The sequence below is a fragment of the Ambystoma mexicanum genome, chromosome 3p, assembly GCF_040938575.1.
Source record: "Ambystoma mexicanum isolate Mex_15411 chromosome 3p, UKY_AmexF1_1, whole genome shotgun sequence".
NCBI classification, from domain to species: domain Eukaryota; kingdom Metazoa; phylum Chordata; class Amphibia; order Caudata; family Ambystomatidae; genus Ambystoma; species Ambystoma mexicanum.
In genome coordinates this window covers 338,900,991-338,924,053 of record NC_090925.1, presented here as the reverse complement: position 1 = coordinate 338,924,053, position 23,063 = coordinate 338,900,991, and the positions used below count along the sequence as shown (strand labels likewise).

The 23,063-nt window shown below is 49.0% G+C and overlaps 1 protein-coding gene across 1 annotated transcript in view; it reads right to left on the bottom strand.

The window, feature by feature from the left end:
- RSPO4 (R-spondin 4) overlaps window positions 1-23,063 on the bottom strand; it is a 73,877-nt gene that overhangs the window by 34,373 nt on the left and 16,441 nt on the right. The window contains exons 3-4 of the mRNA XM_069650934.1: window positions 22,502-22,645; window positions 15,739-15,936 (exon numbers count right to left, since the gene is read on the bottom strand). Of these exons, the coding sequence (XP_069507035.1) occupies window positions 15,739-15,936; window positions 22,502-22,645 (342 nt within the window). The remainder of the gene's footprint in view (window positions 1-15,738; window positions 15,937-22,501; window positions 22,646-23,063) is intronic.

Genomic DNA, 23,063 nt, shown 5'->3' with positions numbered 1-23,063 from the left:
CCTGTTGCCTCATGAGGGTTGTCTTGTCTGTTTGTAAGCAGTGACCTGCGATTCGAAGTGCCGGGTCCGCCTCTGACTGCACCGACAGTTCAGACCATCCTACTGGTAGCGGTTGTAGGTGATGTATGATGTAGTTTATGTATGCGTCCGCTATGGATGGTTGAGACGCGGTTGTGAATATGGGGTAGCGAGAGAGATAATCTGCGGGGTTCTCCTCTTTCCCCGGGCGGTGTTGTATTTGGAATCTGTAGTCCTGCAGGCGCAGACCCCATCTGGCTATTCTCGGCGGCATCCTGGCTTTCGGGCTCCCATATATGGTAAGCAGTGCCTGGTGATCGGTGATAATGGTGAATTCCTTGCCGAACAGAAAGAGATGGAAGTATTCGCAAGCCCAGACTACCGCTAGGCTTTCTTTTTCTGCTTGCGAGTATGCCTGTTCCGTGATTGTCAAGCTTCGGCTGGCATACGCCACTACGTGGGTGATGTGTGGTTCTCTGGGGTCTTTTTGTGTCAGTATGGCGCCGAGTCCCACAGGGCTGGCATCTACGATCAGTTCAGTGTCGCGGCTGGCATCAAAGTATGCCATGTCTTCAGCTTGTGATATGGCTTTCCGTATGGCCACAAATGCTTCTTGGCACTCTTTCGACCATGTGAACGGCGTGTCCTTGCGAGTGAGTAGGCGTAATGGGTTACGGACGGTGGCATAGTCTTTCAGGTATCTGGAGCAGTAACTGGCTAGGCCTAGGAATGACCTCAGGTCCGTGGTGTTCACGGGGGGTGTGGCTGCATTGAGAGCCTCTACTTTTTCCGGATCGGGTCTCATGCCTTTGTCCGAGAAGATGTGTCTGAAAAATCGCAGAGAGCCTTTCAAGAATTCGCACTTTGATTTGTTCAATGTTAGCCCTGCTTTATCCAGTGCCTGACATACCCTGTGGAGCGCTAAATCATGTTCCTCCTCTGACTTGCCGTAAACTAAGACGTCATCTGAATAATTTAAACAGTTAGGGACGTGTCTGATCACCTTGTGAATCTCCTCCTGGAAAATTTTGGCGGCGGAGGATATGCCAAAACTGAGTCTTTTGTACTGAAAAAGACCGAGGTGGGTAACAAACGTGGTGATATATCGGGATTCAGGCGCAATTTCAATCTGGTGATAGCCTTTTGTAAGGTCCAGTTTTGAGAAAACTCTTGCACCGTGAAGAAGATGGATCATGTCAGTGATCCTGGGCGCCTGATGCCTCTCTCTTTCAATGGCGGTGTTGGCTCTGCGCATGTCTACGCACAGGCGTATGGATCCATCAGGTGATTTCTTGGGGACGGGGACGATGGGGGATACCCATGGTGTGGGACCCGACACGGGTTCAATGACCTTCAATTTGATGAGTTTATCCAGTTCCTCTTCCACCTGGCTCTGGATATTGAATGGAATCCCTCGAAAATGTTGGGCCACCGGTTTAACATGAGGATTTATGTGAAGGTGTACCTTTCTGTTCCGCAATTTGCTGAGGCCGGTGAAGAGCTTTGGGAATGATTGTTCGATTGCGTCCGGTTTGGCAAAGTACTTATGCGCCATCAGCTGGTATAAGATGTGCACCAGTCCCACGTCTACCGCGGTCCAGAAGCTCAATATGCATCCGCTGTTAGCTTCAGTTTTCAGGATATATAGAGGGACCTTTGCCGTGTGTTCTTTGTGAGTGCACCAGGCTGTGATCATGCCTTTGCACGGCAGAGGGGTCGTGGAGCCATAGGGCTATATGTCTACTGTGGCTTTCTTGATTTTGGGCTGCGGGGCCAGGGATTGGTATGCTCTTTCGCTGATGTTATTGACCGTCGCTCCGGTGTCTATCAGAAACTTTAGTGGGGTGTGGTTCACCTGAAGTGTTAGTATGGGACTGTGTTGGGTGGCAGCCGTATTGTCGTTTAAGGCCCACACGTAACCTTTTCTCCTTTGATCATGATGATGGGGTGTCACTGCTGGCGGGTTTCAACATACCTTACAAACCGCCTTCTGTGTGAGCGTCTTGTATCTTCCGACGAACGTTTATCTTCACGAGTGTATCGGCTTTTGCGGTCACTGTCCTCTTTTTTGGTGTGTCTCCTTTCGCTGTCCCCCAGGGATCTGGGCGGACTCTGGGGAGCGTATCGGCGCCTGTCTTCATTCCGGTGTTTGGTCGGCGTGTGTGTTGGTGCGTTCTTGCACATGGCCCTGTAATGATCCATTCCTCCACATGCGGCACATTTTTGTCCTATGGCTGGGCATTCCCCCGTGTGTGGGTACTCGTATCCGGTATTACCGCCGGCGGTATTAGCCCTACCGCCGAACTCCCCGGCGCTAATAGCGCCGGATCACGAGTTCGGCGGTAATGTAATTCCTCATTCCCCATTGAGCCCATTCGGGAATGCCCCATTCCCCATTGGGCTCAATGGGGAAAAATCGCGCTCTTACCGCCTGCGGATTTCCCGCCAGCGGTAATAGCGCAAATTTTCAGCGGATTTCCCCCCAGCCAAGAGCTGGGGCGAAATCCGCCAAAGTCCTGATTTGGCGGACCCTTAAATCCGGCGGTAATAGCGCGACCGTCGGATTTAAGGGTTACCGCCAAAGTCGTGATGAGGCCCTAAATCTCAGGAGGGGTGAGAGTGATCGGAAGCCCACAATGAGGACACACAGTAAAACCCCACAGATTACCCTTAGACAAGTGTTTATCAAAAACACATTTATTATAGGCCTTTATAACAAAACACAATTAAATCACAGTTATCAAGAAAACAATTACCACCCATGCTTCTTCACTATGTAACATATATACAAAAATGTGTTTAGCCTAATGCTGATGATAGGGGAGAAAATAACACTAGCTGCCTTGCGCTCAAAGTACAGTAGTGCGTTAACAACGCACAGTCGTGCTTAAAGCGAAAAGCTGGTTCTCTTCAGGGAGTTGTAGCTGCTCACGAAGGGGCTTGAGGCGATGAAGAATAGAGCCCTATTCCTAGAGGAGGGTCTACGCTTGCGGATAGAGTGACTTTCGGAGTTCAGGAAAAGCTGGGGAGTGCGGGTTAGCCCAGCCAGGCGAGTATCTTTTAAGGGATTCTTGTGAGTAAAAATAGGTAGATTGTGCCAGGGGGCCACAGGTAAGTGATGAAAGTACTCACCAACCATAAACACAGTCCAGACCAAACGTTGGCAGTCTAGTCCACTTCGCTCATATGTTTCAACCCTGCAGTTACAGGATGCTTCAGCTCTCAGCGGCTGCAGGATGGGGCGATGGTCTGTGGCAGGACAGTATGTTTTTTTCAGCTCTCAAAGAAAGGAGAAGGATAGTTTCGGTACAGCACATCTCAGGACAGGGACCACAAATGCTCATGGCGTGGTGTACTCTCATAAATCACAACATAGAGGAGCTAGATTTTGGCGGGAGAGGGCCCAGGACCACAAGTAAGCGATCGCCCACGTCTCGAGTCTCAGCTCAGGACATTGGCGTTCCTGTGCGAGACCCTGGGTTCAAGCTGGACAGTTCACTGGATGGCCCACGAACACTTCCGAAGGGGCTCTTTGCGAAGGTAAGTAGGAGGTGCCGAGAGTAGTTCCCACTACTGCAAAGGGGTCAGGGTGCCAAACCTTCCTAGCATGCCACTGGCAGTTCCTCGGGTCTGCTCTTTCATTAAGGATACTTGGATCCTTCTGTAGTTTGGTGTGAACTTTAGTTGATTGACCTGGAATGGATGCAGAACCCCTTCTCTTATACAAGATTTGTTTCATACTCAAATCTCACATAGCCAATGGAATATCTGCCCTCTCGCATGCACTCCAGGCTTTTGGCTAATTGTGACCCACGGTGGTTTCAGTTATTCAGGACTACCAGACATACTGGCACCAGTAGTGTGGATTGGGCTCAGACAGTCCCAACCCTCTTCCTGGGCACTAGCACACATGACAGGGAGGAGCCAGTGAAAGATGTGGTTTTTGCAGGAGGCTGCATGCCCAAATAAGGAATACCTGGGTCTCTCGACCTGGGGGAAGCCAAAGGGACAAAATGGCCAAAGGACAGAACAAAAGTCTTTGCGGCACGGCCATTTTCAGCACTGGCCACAGTCTTCGGCCAAATGTGGTAAACGCGTAATAGTCCACAAAAACAAAGCAAAAAATATTAAATATAAACTGCTGCCACCAGGTTGTCCTAGACACACTTGTAAAAACACCAAAAATTCCTTAGAGGGTGGCTAAGGCCACAAAACAAAAGGAACCAACCCTATGCGTGGTACTGTAAGGTACTTGGCACTAGATAAAAAGTTTCCAAGAAATGGCAACATAGTCGAAGTCTAAGGGAAACATAAGTTCCCAGTACTGACAGCCTGAATGACATGTCAGTTTCCCCATAACAAATGAGTGAAAGCGCAGAGGAGTGCATCTGAAGGCTGCACTCCACTGGTAAAAGTCAGGTTAGGTAAGCCAAACAAAAGCAAAAAGATTGGGGGGGTTTACAAATGGAGGGAAAATTGCACCTAAGGGAAATCTTTCCTAACACTCGTCCCCCACCCCAGACCTAAGGAATTAATCCACCCCTGGATGAACCTCATTGTTCAGGTCGACTAAACATTCAGGACTACCCATCAGCGTTGCTATGTTGGACACCTGGCCTGTGCTCAATGGTGAAGACAACCCCTTGCAGGCTTATGGACCACCTGAGCAACTTTGGATTCTCTCTCTTCATGTTCATTAGCCACTTTAACGACTTATGGTCAGTTTGCACGGTGAGCAGGGTCCCATAGCGGTAGGGCCTCAGCTTGCTTAGGGCCCACACGACAGAGAAACATTATTTCTCTACAGTGGACCACCTGAGCTCTCTGTCCTTAAGCTGGCCTCTAATAAAGCCAATCAGGTGTACCTTGCCTTTCTCATCTACCTGTGATAGCTCAGCACCTATCCCAGTGTCAGAGGCATCTGTCTGCACAACAAAAGCATGTTTATAGTCAGGGGCCCTGAGCACAGGGGCCTGGCACGGGGAGTCTTTCACACCATTGAAGGCCTTCTCACACTCCTCAGACCAAGAGACCGTCTTGAATTTCTTTGGAGTTGTGAGAGCAGTCAGAGGGCCAGCTATGATGCCATAGTCTGCCATGAAGTTTTCATAGTACCCAGTGAGACCTAAGAAGGCTCTCAACTGAGCTTGTGTAGAGGGGGGTAGGCTGTCATGGTCAGGTGGGCCTTCTGAAGAGCCTGTAATACTATTCCCAGGTGTTTCACATGTTCTTTTCAGGTGGCACTGAAGACTGTTATATCATCCAGATATGTTAAGCAGAATTCACCCAACCCATTTAGGGCATGATTCACAAGCCTTTCAAAACTAGCAGGTGCATTCTTTAATCCAAAGGGCATTATCCTGCACTGGTAAAGACCCTCTGGGGTTGGGAATGCTGTCTTCCCCATGGCATATTCTCATAAGGCTATTTGCCAATACCCTGCAGTGAGGTCAAATGTGCTGAGGTACTTGGAGGCACCCAAGGTATCCACCAGCTCATCAGTTCTAGGGAAGGGGTGAGCATCTGTCCTGGTCACATCATTCAGAGCCATGTAGTCCACACAGAACCTCAATTCAGAGGTGCCTGCCTTAGGCACCAGTAACACAGGCCGGACCATGTTCTACTAGAGGGTTCAATCACCCCAAGATCTAACATCTTGTTGACCTCCGTCTTGATGTAGGATCTCACATTATCTGACCTCCTGTCCCCCCTATTTTTGGTAGGTACACTGTCCCCTTTGTCAATTTTATGTTTGCACAAAGGTGTAAAACCAGGAGTCAGTGAGAACAAGGGGGAGAACTGCCTAAGCAAAGTTCTTACTTCCTCTTGCTGGATAGGAGTCAGGTGAGGGGCCACTTTGACACCCTAAATTGAGCCATCTGAAGCACTACCTTGGAACAAGTCAGGCAGAGGTTCAGATTCCTGTTCTTCTCTGTCTGATGCCAAAAGTAGTGCTGCTATTTCAACCCTAGGGATGAACGCCTTCAGCCTATTTACATGGAACACTTTGGGTGCCTGACCAGGTCTCCTAAGGTACACTAAATAGTTTACCTCACCCAGAGGCTCCACAACTGTGTAAGGGCCTGACCACTTGTCCTGTAGGGCTCTAGGCCTTATAGGATTCATAATCAGGGCTTCTTGGCAAGGGTGAAGCGAATAAGTGAAGTCTTCTGGTCATACCAATTTTTCACCAGAGCCTGACCTGCCTTCAATTTATCACTGCCTGAGCCATCAGGAGGACCATTGTCTTCCTTAACTTAAACCCAGCACATAGTCTACTACATTGGTAGTGATGGAAGGAGTAGGGAGCTCCCAACCTTCCTTGATTATGGGCAGTGGTCCCGTAACAGGGTGACCAAAAAGAAGCTCAAAGGGGCTGAAACCAACACCCTCCTGAGGTACCTGTCAGTAGGCAAAAAGTAAGCATGGTAACAGGAGATCCCACTTTCTCCTTTGAGCGTATTCCAGTGCCCCAATCATGCTTTTGAGAGTTATATTTAACCTCTCAACTAAGCCATTAGTTTGTGGGTGATAAGCCGATGAAAAGGTATAAGTGACCCCACACTCTTTCAATATGTATTGCATGTACTTTGACATAAGGTTGCTGCCTCTGCCTGACACAACTTCTTTAGGGAAGCCAACCTTAGAAAAAACTCCAAGTAATGCTTATTCAACTGACTTGGTAGTCATAGTCTTCAATGAGACAGCTTCAGAATATCTGGTGGCATGGTCAACCAGCACCAAGATAAACATATTGCCAGAGAATGTCTGAGGGTCAAGAGGACCAACAATGTCAATCCTTAACCTTTCAAATGGCACCCCCACCACAGGGAGTGGCACCAATGGAGCCTGGATTGTTGAGCCACTCTTACCAGAAATCTGGCAAGTGGCACAATTCCTACAATGGCCTTCTACCTGGACCCCCATCTTGGGCAAGTAGAAATGCATGAATAGCCTCTGCTTGGTTCTCTTGACCCCAAGGTGACTAGCTAGAGGAACTACATGCACCAGTTGTAGGAGGAAGGGTCTTACTTGAAGGGGGACCCCCAACCTCCTATGGTCACCTTCAGTAGACTCTGTGCGCTCACTGTACAGGAGTCCACCATCCCAATAAATGCTATGTTTCCCAGGAGGTTTTCCCTCAAGTTGGGAACAAGCCTAAACCCTTAGGCCTTCTAGAGATGGGCTCTCACGTTGGCCCTTACTAAACTCTTCCCTATCAGGACCACCTTCAACTCATAAACTTTGGGGTTCAGGGTGGTCATGTGGGTTAAGAATTTCAGGCAGCATCTCTTCTTTGTCAGGTTCATGTGCTTGGCCAACTACCTCCACCCCAGTGGTAGGTGAGTTTAGTTGGAATATTTTTGTTCTCTTTTCTGAGTTTCCTGACTCCCTTAGCATTGGGTTTCCCCTTTGGCTTTGGCCCAGCCTTGGACATGGCCAGGGCAGCCTTTGTTTGTGTCAATGTGCATGGTCTTTCTGCTCTGTCCCCCACAAGACCTAGGTCTCCGAGGTCATGTCCCAGCAGAACATTTCCAGGGACTTGCCTCTGTACACTCTTAGGTATCCTTATTACTGTACCATTAATGGTTAGATTTACAGGCATTACTGTGAACTTGAGTGGGGGCCATCAGCTAACTTGGTGGGCATCAAGGGAGCTCTGGCAAGCTCTTCTTGGTTTACCAATGTGAAATCCATCACAGTTCTGCTGGCCCCACTATCTCTGAGGGCAGGAATGTCAACTCCATTTATTAGCACACTGTCCTTAAAGTAGTGCTTGGTGTTATCAGGAATACTAGCATAAGTTTCTGAGACTCTAGGTTCCCATGAACTCAGCGATACTAAGACTACTTCAGACTCTATCCCACTGGGGAAGGAGTCTGAAGAGAAGGATGCCCATGTGATAATGTCTTCCTCCTCATAAGAGGGAGGGGAAGGCCAAATTCACAGATGGACCCTCACAGTTTTGACCTTACATCTGGGGCCCCCCTTCATGTGGTCACTTGCTCCACAAGCCACACAAGATCCACTGGGTCTTGGGACATAGGGAGGCTTAATGTGACCATAGATATGCTTGGGAGGATGATTCACACTATTTTTAACATTCTCATCTGATTTAACCTTGTTATGATTTTTGTGGCCGTTATGGGAGGAGGGTTTATCATATCACCAATCTTCCTTCTCTTTGTGCTTTTTCCCTCCTGTTGCTTCCCAGGAGCAGGCTTGTCCCTATGGGACACTATGTGTGACACCCATAAATCTGCTGCACTGGCTAACTTCTTTGGATCTAGCTACTTAGAATCAGCAAAGTGCTGCTTAGGCTCAGTGGAAAAAGATGCAAAAATATGTTCAAGCAAGACTAAACATATCATACTCTCAAAGGTGGTGACCTTATAGCCTTCAACCCAGCCAGTCAAGTTTTTCAAGGAATCAGTTAGATATGAGACCCAAGTATTACCTTCTTTCTTTTTGTAATCTCTGAATTGTTTCAAATATTAGGCGGGAGTTTTCCCAAACTTTAAGACTAGAGTTTGCTTCAATTTCGCAAAGTCTTTTCTGTCAGCCTTAGACATTTCCATAATGGCACTGCAGCCAGAATGGACTAGGCGACTGAGCAACCATGCAATCTTATCAGCATCTACAACTTCTTGCACTTCACATGCATACTCAAATGCAGTCAACCAGTCCATTATGCCATTCTTGTCATCATATATACTAAGCAGATATTTTGGGAACCTTGGATGAGAGGAGGAGATAGACCCATTACCAGATCCACTATGGGAGCCATTGGCAGTTTGTAACTTAGCAAGCTCCAACTGGTGATCCCTGTCCTTCTGTTTCTCTGCTTTCTCCAGTTCTATCTTAGCCAGAATTCAAGCTCCTTCTACTTAAACAGCAGTTCTTGTCTTTTGCATTCCAGCAGGGCCTCGGCCTCAGAGCCAGCAAATAAAGCATGGGACTCTACATGCTCTTGATCATTCCCTGTATCCTCGATGAAGGCAGCAACAGTCCTCTCAGCAGTGTTACTGGGAGCAGCCCCAGTACCAACTGCAATGTCATCGGAGGGACAAGCTGAGATCTGATTTTCCTGCCATTCCATGATCTTTTGGATCATCTCAGCTTTTGTGCCAGAGACTGACAAGCCTCTTTATGCACAGATCTTCCTTAGCATTTCTGATTTGGAAGCAATCAAAGTTATGTTCGCAATTGCCTCCATGTTATAAGTGAGGCAGGTGGCTTACAGTTAAATTTAAACTAAGGTCACTGGGCCACATTATAATATTGGCGGGAACGGTATGAATGGTGCCGTTAAGGCACCAGCACCGTTCATACCGTCCCGCCGCATTACGAGTTCTGCTTGCGGGTTCCTGACAGCCCGCCAGGTCTTACCTATGGGGCAGAATGGGGATTGGGAGCCCGGCAATGCCGTCACTCGCAAATGGGCAATTACCGACCCATTCAACTCGTAATGGGCCGGTTATTGCCCAATCGTGGGTGGCGGGCCGGTAGCTAGCATGGCGATAGCCGTGCCTGCCATACAGGCACGCTACCGCCATGCTCGTAATGAGGCCCACTGCGTTTTCTATGTAAGTACAACCTCGGTGTTTCACCAGTGCACAACACTGGGTACCTCCGATCTTATCCCATCGCTGTACATCAATTTTTTGAGAGAGATTTCCAAACTCTGACCTGGTGGGCAGAGGTTTAGGAGGCAACCCTAGTTTAATGGAACTGGGGAACCTTCAGGACAAACCAGACCAATCTACGGTAGCTTGGCAGGCAGTCAATACTAAGTCTCAGGAGGGGTGAGAGTGATTGGAAGCCCACAATCAGCACGCAATGATTACCCTTAGACAGATGTATATCAAAAAATACATCTATTATAGGCCTTCATAACAAAACAGGATTAAACCACAGTTATCAAGAAAACAATTACGACACAAGCTTCTTCACTATGTAACATAGATACAAAAATGCGTTTAGCCTAATGCTGATGATAGGGGAGAAAATAACCACAACCTGCAACAGAAAGGGGTAAATTCAACACATATATCAAATTAGGCAATTCTTTGTAGTCAATCACTAACTTATGAAGTCCACCGCTAAGAAGTGAGGAGCCTTGCGCTCAAATTACAGTAGTGTGTTAATGCGCGGTCATGTGTAAATCGAAAAGGGGGTTCTCTTCAGGGATCTGTAGCTGCTCAGGAAGGGGCTTGAGGCGATGAAGAATAAAGTCCTATTCCTAGAGGAGTGTCTACCCTTGCAAATAGAGTGACTTTCGGAGTTCAGGAATAGCTTGGGAGTGCTGGCTATCCCAGCCAAGGTGAGTATCTTTTAAGGGATTCTCTTGCGTAAAAATACGTTAATGTCCCAGGGGGCCACCGGTAAGTGATGTAAGTATTCACCGAACCTCGACACAGTCCGGACCAAACTTTGGCAGTCTAGTCCACTTCGCTCCTCGGTTTCAACCCTGAACTTTCAGGACGCTCTGGCTCTCAGCGTCTGCGGGACGGGATGATCATCCCTGGTGGGGCAGTAGCCTTTTCTCCGCTCTCGAAGAAAGGAGAAGGATAGTTCCACTGTAGTACGTGTCAGGGCATCATGGAGCAAATCTGCAGGCACTTACAGCAACAGTCATCCCAGCGGCGCGACACATGGACCACAAATGCTTGCAGCGTGGTGCACTCTCATAAATCGTGACACAGAGGAGCTAGGTGGAAGAAGGCCCAGGACCACAAGTAAGCTATTCCCAATGTCTGGAGTTTCAACTCGGGATGGCGGCGTTCCTGTGCGATACCCTGGGTACGAGCTGGACAGTTCACTGGACGGCCCAGGAACACTTCCGACGGAGCTATTTGCGAGGGTAAGTATGTGGTGGCCGAAAGTAGTTGTTCCAACTACTCCAAAGGGGCGTAGCGCCCTTGCGGGCCTTCTTGGTACGATGCAAAAGCAGGGATCTGATGGGACAACAGCGAGTCAGGGTGCCAAACCTTCCTAGCACATCACCAGCAGTTCCTTGAGTCTGCTCTTTCGTTAAAGAATACTTGGCTGCTTCTGTAGTTTGGTGTGAACTTCAGTTGATTGACTTGGATTGGAGCCCCTTCACTTATGCAAGATTCATTTCACGCTCAAATCTCAGATAGCCAATGGAATATCTGCTCTCTTGCATGCACGTCAGGAGTGGGCCAATCGTGGCCCACAGTGTTTCCAGTCATTCAGGACTACAAGACATACTGGCACAAGTAGTGTGGATTGGGACCAGACAGTCCCAACCCTCTTTCTGGGCACTAGGACACATGACATGCAGGAGCCCGCGAAAGATGCGGTTTCGTGGGAGGCTGTATGGCCAAATAAGGAATACCCGGGTCTATCGACCTTGGGGAAGGCAAAGGAACACAAAGAACCAAGGACAGAACAAATGACTTAGTGGCACAGCCATTTTCGGCACTGTCCACAGTCTTGGGCCAAACGAGATATGGTCCATAAAAACGAAGTAAAAATACTTTAAAAGTAAACTGCTACCACCAGTTCGTCCTAGGCACACTTTCACAAATACCAAAAAATCTTTAGAGGGCAACTAGGGCCATAAAACAAAAGGGCCCCTATCCCTATGCGCGGTACTGTAAGGTACTTGGCAAATAGATAAAAAGTTATCAAGAAATGGCAACATAGTCAAAGACTAAGGGAAACATAGTTTCCCAGTACTGACAGCCTGAAGGATGTGTCAGTTTCCCCATAACAAATTAGCGAAAAACCAGAGGAGTGCAGCTAAAGGCTATGCACCACTGGAAAAAGTCAGGTTAGGTAAGGCAAACCAAAGCAAAAGGTTTGGGGGATTTACAAATGGGGGGAAAATTGCACCTAGGGGAAATCTTTCCTAACAACGGGGCACAGCCAGGTTACCCAGTTCGGGCCAACCCCCCTACATAGCTCAGCCTGGGCAGCTCTCCTGTTCTTTAGCCTGGGCCCTGTTATGTAGATGGACCCATCAGTTCTGGCCCCAGGCGGGCCTCAACAGCCCAAGGGCACCCCAGCTTTTCTGGGCATGCATCCCTGACCAAGGGTTACGAAGCCGGGTCGCCCACCTCACCTGACCAAATGCCAGAAATGTCTTCAGGCCTTGGCTGGCCACGTAAGGCCATGCCCTCCCCCACCAGGGAGTTGTTTTCTTCTATCTCTCTGCTTTTCTTCTTCTCTTCCTTTTACTATCTACACTCTCTCTTATGGTCTTTCCTTTTGCTTCTCGAATGCTCACCTGCCCAAAACATTTCAGTTCTATACCTTTGGGGACAACCATGTGCCCCTTCTAGCTGGGCTCTATTTGGGTCATGGGTTACATTACTCCCCCCTTTAGGAAATTCCTATCCCCAGGAATGCCACTCACAGCGACGCTAGGCGGCATCGCAATGAGCATACCCCGGGGCCTCAAGAGCCGTGCCTCCATTGTAGCCCCTAATTTCTGGCCCTGGGCCAACTAAGGGTGTCCTCCTCCTTCACCCCTGACCAAGGGCAGTGCCCATGGGAACCACCACCCCCACCCATCAGTCCTGCCAGATAGGGAGGGGCACTGCACCTGTAAAATAAAATTGGTGTTAACAAGAGATGGGCTACACCCTGAGTTCTTACCTTCGTTCAATCGGACACAGACACCTAGGTGGGTTTATAGGGATCCCTACAGGGGCCCCTCTTTATTTATAAAAATAACATGTAAACCTTTAAGAATAATCTTTCCTGTTATCTATCTCCTATTTCCCTGAAATGTCCCCCTGATAGCAGCCCCTTCCTTGGAGGGGTCACAGGGAGATCCAATAGCTGAGACTGATGGAACAGACCCCTGTCAATATCTGCTACCACCCACCCCTTAGACGACCTCAGGCAAGCCTCCACCTTCTTCAGCTACCTCATACCAGAGTCCTTACCCCCTCTACATACTATACATATGGCCTACATAACATTTCCTACTTAACATTTCCCATAAATACCGTTTACCCACACTACAATCCCCCTACTTAACATTCTTATTTTATGCATTAAATGCTATTATAAATATAAATGACCTTTACTTTAAATATACAATTAACATACAAGACATAGATAAGATAGAATACATGTTTTTTTACACAGCAGTGACTGTTGCAATCAGCCACCCATTTCAAGGTACCTTCATGGGCTGGCTCTATGGGGCTGGTTGGACAGCCGGCCCATAAATGGCGTTGGGTCCCTCCCCACTGTTCTTTCTTCTCAGAGGTCCTGCCCTCAAAGTGGGGCCACCTGAACTCACAGCACATGACCCATGGATTTACTACGTCTCTGACCATCCCCCTTCCCGCTTTGGGGTTCGCTCTCCCTAACCACTGCAGAAGATCTTCTTGGTAGACCCCATTGCCTGGGGGGCTTCCCAACATCACTGTCATGACCCGCAGCCATTTTCCCATCTTCTGGTGGTCCCCGTGTTCTGGGCGGATGCCCACAGACACTGCCATGCCCACAGCACCATCTTGCCCTCACCGTTGCCATGGGGATGCCGTCATGTACACCGCCACACCTGCGGCACTGCCTCCACCCTTGTGGGCCCACCCCCTCTCCATTGCATTATAGATGCGCAGGGGGCTGGACTGCAGTTCTTCCTGGAGACCTGGCCGGCATGCCAGAGCTCCCTGCTTCAGCCCGGCTGCTCTGCCGTGGCAGCCTGGGACTTTTCTCCAGCCGGGCAGCCTTCCGGGCAGCCCGGAACTTCTCTTCACCATTGCACCATCTGGGGTGAGCGGACTTGGCTGCACTTCACACCTTGGGCCGCTTGGCATGCGCAGCTCAGGAGGACTTTTCTATTGGTCCCAATGGCCACGAGCTGTCTTGGTTGCCTATTTTGGGCTGAACCCTGTAAATGGTTCAGACTGGGCAGCTCTTCTGATCTTCCGCTTGGTGGATCGACACTCGCCATCTCCTCGTGGGTGTCCGTTCTGCTCCGGCCACACAACTCCAAGCCCACATCTACTAAACTGGGTCACCCAGCTCATGCGGCCCAGGGCTACAAGCAACTTTAGGCCCTACGGGGGGCACTCAAGAGCACAGGCCTACCACAGAGTTGTTTTCTTCTCTTTTTCCTCAGCTATTCTTTTCTTCTTCTCCACCTTCTAATTTTCCCAACTCTCTTTTCAGTGTTTCTTTTCCTCCAACAGGTTTTCCTTTCCCTTCTAGAATGTTCCCCTACCCAGCTCGTTCTTGGTGGGCTGGATGGAGTAGCCCAAAATAAGCAAATACACACACACTACATAACACACTACAAACAATAAAGTACTTAATTCAAAACTGTGGTGTCTGGATCTTTATTTATAGGATTCCCTTTGGGATGCAAGCATGTAGCCCATTGTAGCTGGGCCTTATTTGGGCTACGGGCTCATTGTATTTTTATTGTGGCCCTATTTTTATGCATTGTTTTATATGTACTGAATCAGGGATTTGATCCCCAAATAAAGGAATGAACAACAACCACTATGGCAGTGATGGGCGCAGTATAGAAGCTTATTATGCTAATGGTTCAAGCCAAGTAAAAGTCACAATTAAAGCTTGAATATCATTCAATCATGTAATCTAAGTTCAATATATTAATGAACATTCTTCATCATTGAATGTGAGCGTCTTAACTCAGGGAGGCACTCCTGAGTCTTCAATCTTGAGCTGTATCATACTTGTCAGACCTTGAGCAGACTGTCCCCTAGTTCTCAGTTCTTAAGGACGCTGCCTTCTGATTCACAGCTCTTGAGCAGACTGTCCCCTGATTTTAAGCTCTTGAGCAGACTGTCTCCTGATTCTGAGCTCTTCGTCAGACTGTCTCAATATAGTTGGATCTTGAACAGATTGCATCCTGATTCACAGGAATTGAGCAGACTGCCTCCTGATTCTCACCTCTTGAGCAGGATATCCCCTGATTGATGGCTCTTGTGCGGTCTGTCCCTAGATTGTTGGCTCGATACTTTCTCCTGATTCTCAGCTCTTGAGTAGGATATTCCCTGACTGATGGCTCCTGTGCGGTCTGTCCCTAGATTGTTGGCTCTAGACTGTCTCCAGATTCTCAGCTTTTGAGCAGGATATCCCCTGATTGATGGGTCTTGCGCAGTATGTCCCTAGATTGTTGGCTCTAGACTGCCTCCTGATTATTATTCTTAAGCAGGATATCCCCTGATTGATGGTCTTGTGTGGTCTGTCCCTAGGTTGTTGGCTCTAGACTGCCTCCTGATTCTCAGCTCTCGAGCAGGATATCCCCTGATTGATGGCTCTTGTATGGCCTGTCCCTAGACATGGCCTGTCCCTAGACTATTGGCTCTAGACTGTCTCCTGATTCTCAGCTCTTGAGCAGGATATCCCCTGATTGATGGCTCTTGTGCGGTTTGTCCCTAGATTGTTGGCTCTAGACTGCCTACTAATTCTCAGGTCACGGCTAGTAAACAGAATCTGCCCTGATTGTCCTCTCGAACTGAGCTAATGGGGAGACCTGTTTCTGCCCTCTTCTCGCACACACAATAACTAAAATTGTGCCTGCTATTCTACCTGTGTGTAAAATGTAAGAATGATTAAGATGATGAAATCAGTGATTCTTTCATTTTTGATACACATTACTGAACATGTATTGCAGGATGCAGGCTACACTTCACATAGCTCCGCAAATGTCCAGAAAGATTTGCCAACCCCTGCCCTGCAACCACCTCTATTGCGTCTCACCTCCAGTGCAGAATCTTGGTAGTCGGCAGCGCTTCTCCTCCTGCGGCAGAGGTTGGCAGCTCCCCAGGCGTGTGTCCTCCTCCTGTCCACTGGGCAACCTGTCATCCTCACGGATGCGCGTCGCTGTCCCCCACTTGTAGCCACATCTTTCCCCATTCATAGAACATGGACTCCAAGTGCTCCAGCTCAGCTCACATTCTGAAAGAGAAGGAAGGAGGTTTAGAAGGAACTTTGCTCAGCTCAAATGCTGAATATAGAGTATGGTTGTTCAGGAGGACTTGAAGGGGAGAGGAGCAGAGTGGTAGGAGCCCCTGTGGTAAGCTATGGAAGAGAGGGGAGACCTACAGGCCTAGCTTGCTATTTGGAGACAGTGGGGACAGGGCTAGAAGGTGTATTAATGAAGATGGAATCCCCATGGTAATCACACCTGTGCAAAATGTAGTATGTTTATTTGCCTTTCATTTGTTACAGGTCAATTGCAGGAACAGGAGTATGCAAAGGGGCACCCCCACCAGATCCTCAGGGTCAGCCTTTATGTAATTGCCGTTCCTGAAACTCATCCCTACACTACACGTCACATCATGCATGCAGCATTCCACATTCCATCTCTCCTCCATGTTATGACATTACACAAGCAAGCATTCCACACACCAAGACCAACACCAAACAAGGTCCCTCTCAAATCCACGAACATGAACGTTACTAATACATTAGAAAGTGACAAACAAGAGAGAAGGCAGTGAACGACAAGCACACAACGACACAGCGCCTCATGCAGACGCCAGCCAGGAGGAATGGCCACTGTGACAACACCTGACATGAGAGCCACATTTCCAGTGAGATAATGCACAAATGCACCCTAACGTGGAATCGCCAAACACAACTAGCACTGCATACACTGCCCATCTACACAGACCTCAAATCATCCCCCAGACAAGCAGTCCTCAAGCAACCACTCTGCACCACTGCAGGTCCGCTCGAACAATCCAACAAAGACATGCATATAGCAGCTCCCAAAATGGCCACACGATCCCTAAAATAGCACTGAAACACCACTTCACAAAGCTGTGGAGTAATGCAAGACACTCGCCACCACGGGTGCTTCACCACAACCAGCACAGAGATCTGTGTCACTCGCCCATAACAAAGGCATGACAGGGGCATGTGCTCAAAGAATGACTCTGCCCTGCAATATAATGCCATGCCCATTAATAGCTCAAAACAAACACACGCACTACAAATGCAAAACCAAAATCCACAGGGAGACCTGCAACACACACCAACAACATGGCATGACAAAAAATAATGTGCACAGAAGTACACTATACCCATTGAGACAAAGCCAAGTAAACAGCACATTCAAAAGGATGACACCAGGCTCTCCAAGAAACCCGCCCGAACAAGTGCCAATATGACACAACCAGTGAAAAGCCTATATGACCCAAGCTAGGCAACAACCAGCAAACCAATTCGACGCAGTGAAGGAAAGGACGATACACACTGAACTGTGACTCCAGAGTCTCCTAGCAACCCACACTAAGTGGTGCTATGCAACAGCCAGTGAAAAGCCTATATACACCTAAGCTAGGCAACAACCAGCAAACATGTGTTTTTGATATAGACTTTTATTAATAAAAAGAGGGTTGGAACAATGACTCTCTATCCCCAAAGCTAAGAGGGTTTTCCCTACCTCAAAGGAAACAAATGAAATTGCCATGAAGTCCAAATTAAAAGGTCCATCACTGTCGTGTCCCAAAAGCCTACTCATGTCCCTGGCACTTATTATCTAATAATAACTGTGCAAGGATGATATCTTCTCAAAGTGAAAAGTGTTCTTTGGGTTTTCAAGCAACAGAAAAGTTCCCAGTTTCGCTTGTAGTGAAAAGTGATGAAAAATAATGTTCCAAAATACCAGATTCCAATGCTAGGGTTGTGCTCCTTTCCCCTAGATGTCTTCTTATCCCAAGTTGCTGGATAACTGATGAGGAACTGATTCTTAACTTTAATGTTCTTCTATCCTACCAGCTTGGCACGCTCGCTACCAAGCATACGATGCCTTTTATTAGTCCTAGGGTTCCTCACCCTCTTATTCTCTATCTCCGCTGGCCCCAGACTAGACATACTTTATATGGCTTGGTGCACTCTCCTGCTAAGCAAGTGATCTTTCCTGAGCTGTCTCTTTTCCTCTTACTGGGTCACAGACCCTCTTTGCTCTAAAGTTTGTCCTCTCATTTGGGTGCGGGTCACAGACTCTCACTGTTGCGTTGTATCCGCTTGGTTCACTCTCCTGCCAAGTATACAACTGTCTCTCATTTACTTCAGGGTCCCAGACCCTCTCTTTCATCAGGGTCCCAGACCCTCTTATTCTTGAGTGCGGGTCACAGACTCGCACTGTTGTGTTGTATCCGCTTGGTTCACTCTCCTGCCATGTATACAACTGCCTCTTAGTTAATTCAGAGCCCCAGACCCTCTATTGAATCATGGTACCAGACCCACTTGCTTCAGTACCTGAGCTCACCTCTTTGCTCCCCCGGACCTCTCACAGCTCCCGGGCAATCCGCGTACCTGTTTGCTTCCTTCTCAGAGTTACCGGTGGTTGCCGGACAGCTGTATCCCTTCTGGAGGCGCTGGTAGCATTCGGGCATCCAGCGGGGTCTGCAGCGGCCCTACAGACTGAGGTCTTTCGACCACTGTGCGGTCTGTCTCTTCCACGCTTCACCAGGTCCTGCGGCTCACGTAAGTTGCTTCCCTACACGGCTCCCGCTATTCCTCTTCAGGGGACAGTTCTCTCTCGTGTCTCTCCTGCGATTAGGTTTGAGCTTGAAGTGTCTTCAAATTCCTGCGTCGGACTGACGTACTGCTCAGGGCCAAACAGTGGCTTTTGGAAACTAGACTGCTCGCTCTGCTTCTTGCTATCTTCTTTGTCACAGTAACAGTCTTAAAGCTACATACAGGATACTTTGTATTATCTGGGTTTTCAGTGTTGTCATGAAGATTAGGTTGACTGACTTGACCACAAAATATATTAGCTATATCCTGAAGGCGCAGGAGGATTTAGTGTTGGAGAAGGGGTTGTATACGGCAAAGCAGCGTGATACCGCGTTCTCTGGTAATGGTCGTCCCCAATCCCATAGGGGGATTCCATCCCCATGTGATCCTACCTCGGTGCACAACCCCCATGTGGACTATTGTACTGTGGATGCACCGCCCTGACCCCATGGGAAAGATCTCCCAACTGTGCACCACAACATGCATTTACGGACAATATGGATAAATGGTGGAAATGGCATGTGCCAGGTCACATCCCAACTGAATGAAAATAGCACAGACCAGGCAAAGGTGGTGCAATGCTTCTCAGAGGCCACTGGTGTCCCCTATGGAGTACCCCAAGGTTCCGCAGAGCTATAGCACCCTCTACCAGAGGGCAAAAGGGATTGCCAGCAGGCCATGGACGACCTTGTCCATGTTCAAGAGTGGCCGTGCAGGAACTGGATCTGCCTGAAACTGTAACAAATGGGGTCCTGCAGCAGGGAGCTCATCAACCCATCGCTCATCCACTGGACTGGCCATCAAGCATGGTCGCTTCTGCAGTGCCTTCCTGTAAAGTCACCAGGGTGAATGTCACTTGCAATGCTGAAATATCATTCATGCCATAGGTCAACAATGACACCAGGGGCACCTCTTAACTCAGCAATAGCCTCGTGCCACTGCTGCTGCAACACATTGCGTTGGTCCTTCTAATGGTCATCCCCCCAAATCAATTATGGTAAGTGGTAAATCATATCCCATATGATTTACTCCGGGTCATGGTAGTCAACAAACTTCCCCAATTTCAGTGATGTCAGAACCACACCACCCGCCTAATCCGCAGCCAGTGGTCCTCAGACCATGAATGCATGGAATGGTTTCCGGTCTGGGAGCAGAGGGTTCAAATGAAAACTCACTGCCTGACCCAAATCTCCCTACACAACCGCGGATCCCCTACCAACTGATCAGAGGTTTATGATAAGGCTTCTGGAACAGCAGCACCCTCCGACCCACACTTTGGAATCAGATCATTCCAAGCAGAAGGAGATTGATTCGGAGCTTCTCGAATTTAGAAACTTCTGCTGAGGACTGAAAACTCATTATTTCAACCATTGCCTGCCGACGCAGGCCTCTAGGCAAGGGGGGACTTGTGGCGGGAGGAGTCACCAAATGGACTGGCACCCAGGCCTCCCTCCACAGTGAACATAGGTGTCCAGTGCAATGGGATCATCACCTTGCACCAAGCCTGGGTATTAGTAGGGTTGCTGTTCCTCGCCACGGTCTGTTTGTGGCGTTGCGAAGTCAGGAGCTTGTTTTTTAGTTTAGGCTATTGGGTGGCGCTTGCGACACCTATAAGCCGAAACTATTGCATTAGAGTACAGATAGGGAGAATGGAATATGAGGAGGGACACAAACCTTGCAGGTGTTGTTTGGTTATTTATCCACCCATTGACTCCCCAAGTCCACGCTAACCTATGTGGCCATTCCCGCACAGTTCCTGCCCCTCCATGCCCAAAACACAGCCTCATGGGAACTATTTGAGGTCACTTTAATCAAGCCTTACCATCAAGCATTGCACTCATAGTGCCTGCTTGTGTTTTTTTAAAACATTCTTCTAAGGGTTAACGACTTAATTGGAGCTGTAAACACGCTAATGGTGCAATAAAAATATCTTAACCAGGTCTGTCTTCAGCCACTCAAATAATAAGCACTATGTGTGTGCTTCACTGATGTCCTGTTAAAAACAAGCATTGGCCAAGTCAACAGTTTGGGCTTGTGCTTAAGTATTAGGCATTAGCCAGGCACTGCTATTAGATGCCCAGGTATTCGCACCATTTTGCAGCTGCTACCATCGATTACCAGTCAATGCCACTATGGCAGTTTCTGGCAAGCGCCTTTCCATGCCTACACAAAAGCCCAAACTGTTGGCATTGCCAATGCTTGTTTTCTTTTCTTTCTGCCTGCTTGGAAGCTCTGAGCAGCGGTGAGGGACCCAGCAGCAAGAGCAGATCACCCATAGGTTACTTCTCTACTTCCATCCTCTGTAGTTTCCAGGGACTGGAGCAGCAGGAGGGTGGGAGTGCTGGAAGGAGAGGAGTGAGAGCAGGATAAGAACAGCATGGGAAGCCATCAAGGAGAACAGCGCCAGGCAGAGCAGAGGTGTGGAGCTCCGTAGGGAGGGAGAAGAAAAGGACTGGGCCGACACCACAGAGGGACTCGCTCGCACCCCTTCTGCCGGCTGCCCTGTTCATGGAGATACCCATTAGAGATCCCAAAAAGATATAAGCCGGGCAAGAGGTTGATGTAGGAAGGCCCCAGTTGACCACTGTGTGATATTTGCCCAATGTTAATAGCAGATGCCTACTGGACAAGCTCCCCTGGACCACCAGGGAATGTTGTCCAACAATGCACCATTAAGACCGCCTCCTTGTGGTGAAAGGCAGGGAGTGAGGGGGACCAGTTGAGCTGTAGGCCTGAGGTATGTGCGTATATGACTGAATATATGGCTCCTAGTTTTCATGGGAGTGTGGTGAGGATTGTCAGGGGAGGTTGTGCGGGTGCGCCCAGCAATGGAGGGTTTAAGGGCTTGGCGGGTGTCAGTTGATGCCCCTGGTGGAACAAGTTCTGTTTGAAACTCTTATTTCGCCAACCACGAAAGTAGGCAGGTTGAGCGACCAGAGCCGAGAGGCCCAGCAACGGCATTATCCGGGTTCTATAAACTCTGATGGTGCCCCTTACTCTGATGGTGCCCCCTACCATGGCCTGCCCCTTGAGTGAAACAGAACCGAGGTAGGTTGGCAAGCTCTTACTGCATCACAAATGGTCCGATTGAGTGAACCAATCTATATTATAAGTAACAAACACTTAACATGAGGTGCGTCCTAGGGAAGGATGCTAAGCACATGAAAGAGCGGGGGTTCAACCCAAAAACGTGATTACCCCACGGGCTAAGAGGGATTTTACCGCCCAAGTAATTTGACCCGCTAACGTTAATATTAATATGCTGGTTGCAGCCTATTTTAAACCCAAGCCAAGTTATCGTGTCTTTCTGGGCCTATGTATATCATTATTTCTGTGCCCAAATGTCTGTGTGCAAATAGGATTTCGTGTGGTGCTGAGGGTGCGGAGACGGCCTGGCCACGGGGCCTCCCTGGCTGTCCTGCAGGTGTTAGGTGTCCTGGGAATACCACCCTTGGCTCTAGCTGTGTAGCTGGCCCACCACCATCACAGCCACCCATTGCCCCAATCACCTTCCCCCTATAGAAGCCCTGAAAGGGGTCATACGGCAGTGGGGACACTACACAAAAACAATACATTCAATAATATATTTGCTTCCCTGGGTGCTGAGCTGGGGTTGGGGGGGTAGGGGAGATGAATATGACAGACTCACTTGCAGAGGCGTTGCTAGGGGGGCTGAGGGGGCTATAGCCACGGGTCTTTTGGTTGTAGCTCCAGATTGAATCTCAGGGGGTACAACCAAAAGTCTAGCTAGTTCCCAGTCCCGACAGTCCCAAAATTAGCGTAGCCCCGGATCTTTGCCAGACCTAGTAACACCCCTGCTCACTTGCACCCCCCAATCTTCTACAGGGCAACATCACTCTTCTCGGCCTTTGCGGAAGCTTAGCCAGGAGTCGGGGCTCGGGAGATGTGAATAAGGTACTACTCATGAAGGGCCTTGCCCTGGGTGTCCTAAACCAAGCGTTTCCAGCAGGGCATTTGTGAATGTGGCACTCACCTTGGCACTCGCGGGTGCTGAGTTGGGCAGAAGTGCCAGTCGGGCAGGTGTCGAAACATTTGCCCTGGTGCAGGTACCATCCTTCCTTACATGTCATACAGAAGTCTTTGCTGAAGCACCTGTCGCAAGATGGCGCCTTGCATTCTGAAAAGACAAGACCAGTGTGAGGAGAGGCCGGAGCCGCTGAGAGTAAATGGCGAGCAGCAGTCCAAAGAGGAGAGGGGGAGACCAAGAGGAGGAGAGGGGCAGACCAAGAGGAGGAGAGGGGCAGACCAAGAGGAGGAGAGGGGCAGACCAAGAGGAGGAAAGGGGGAAAAGGGGAGACCAAAAGGAGGAAAGGGGGAGACCAAAAGGAGGAGAGGGGGAGACCAAGAGGAGGAAAGGGGGAGACCAAAAGGAGGAGAGGGGGAGAACAAGAGGAGGAAAGGGGGAGACCAAAAGGAGGAAAGGGGGAGACCAAAAGGAGGAGAGGGGGAGACCAAGAGGAGGAAAGGGGGAGACCAAAAGGAGGAGAGGGGGAGACCAAGAAGAGGAAAGGGGGAGACCGAGAGGAGGAAAGCGG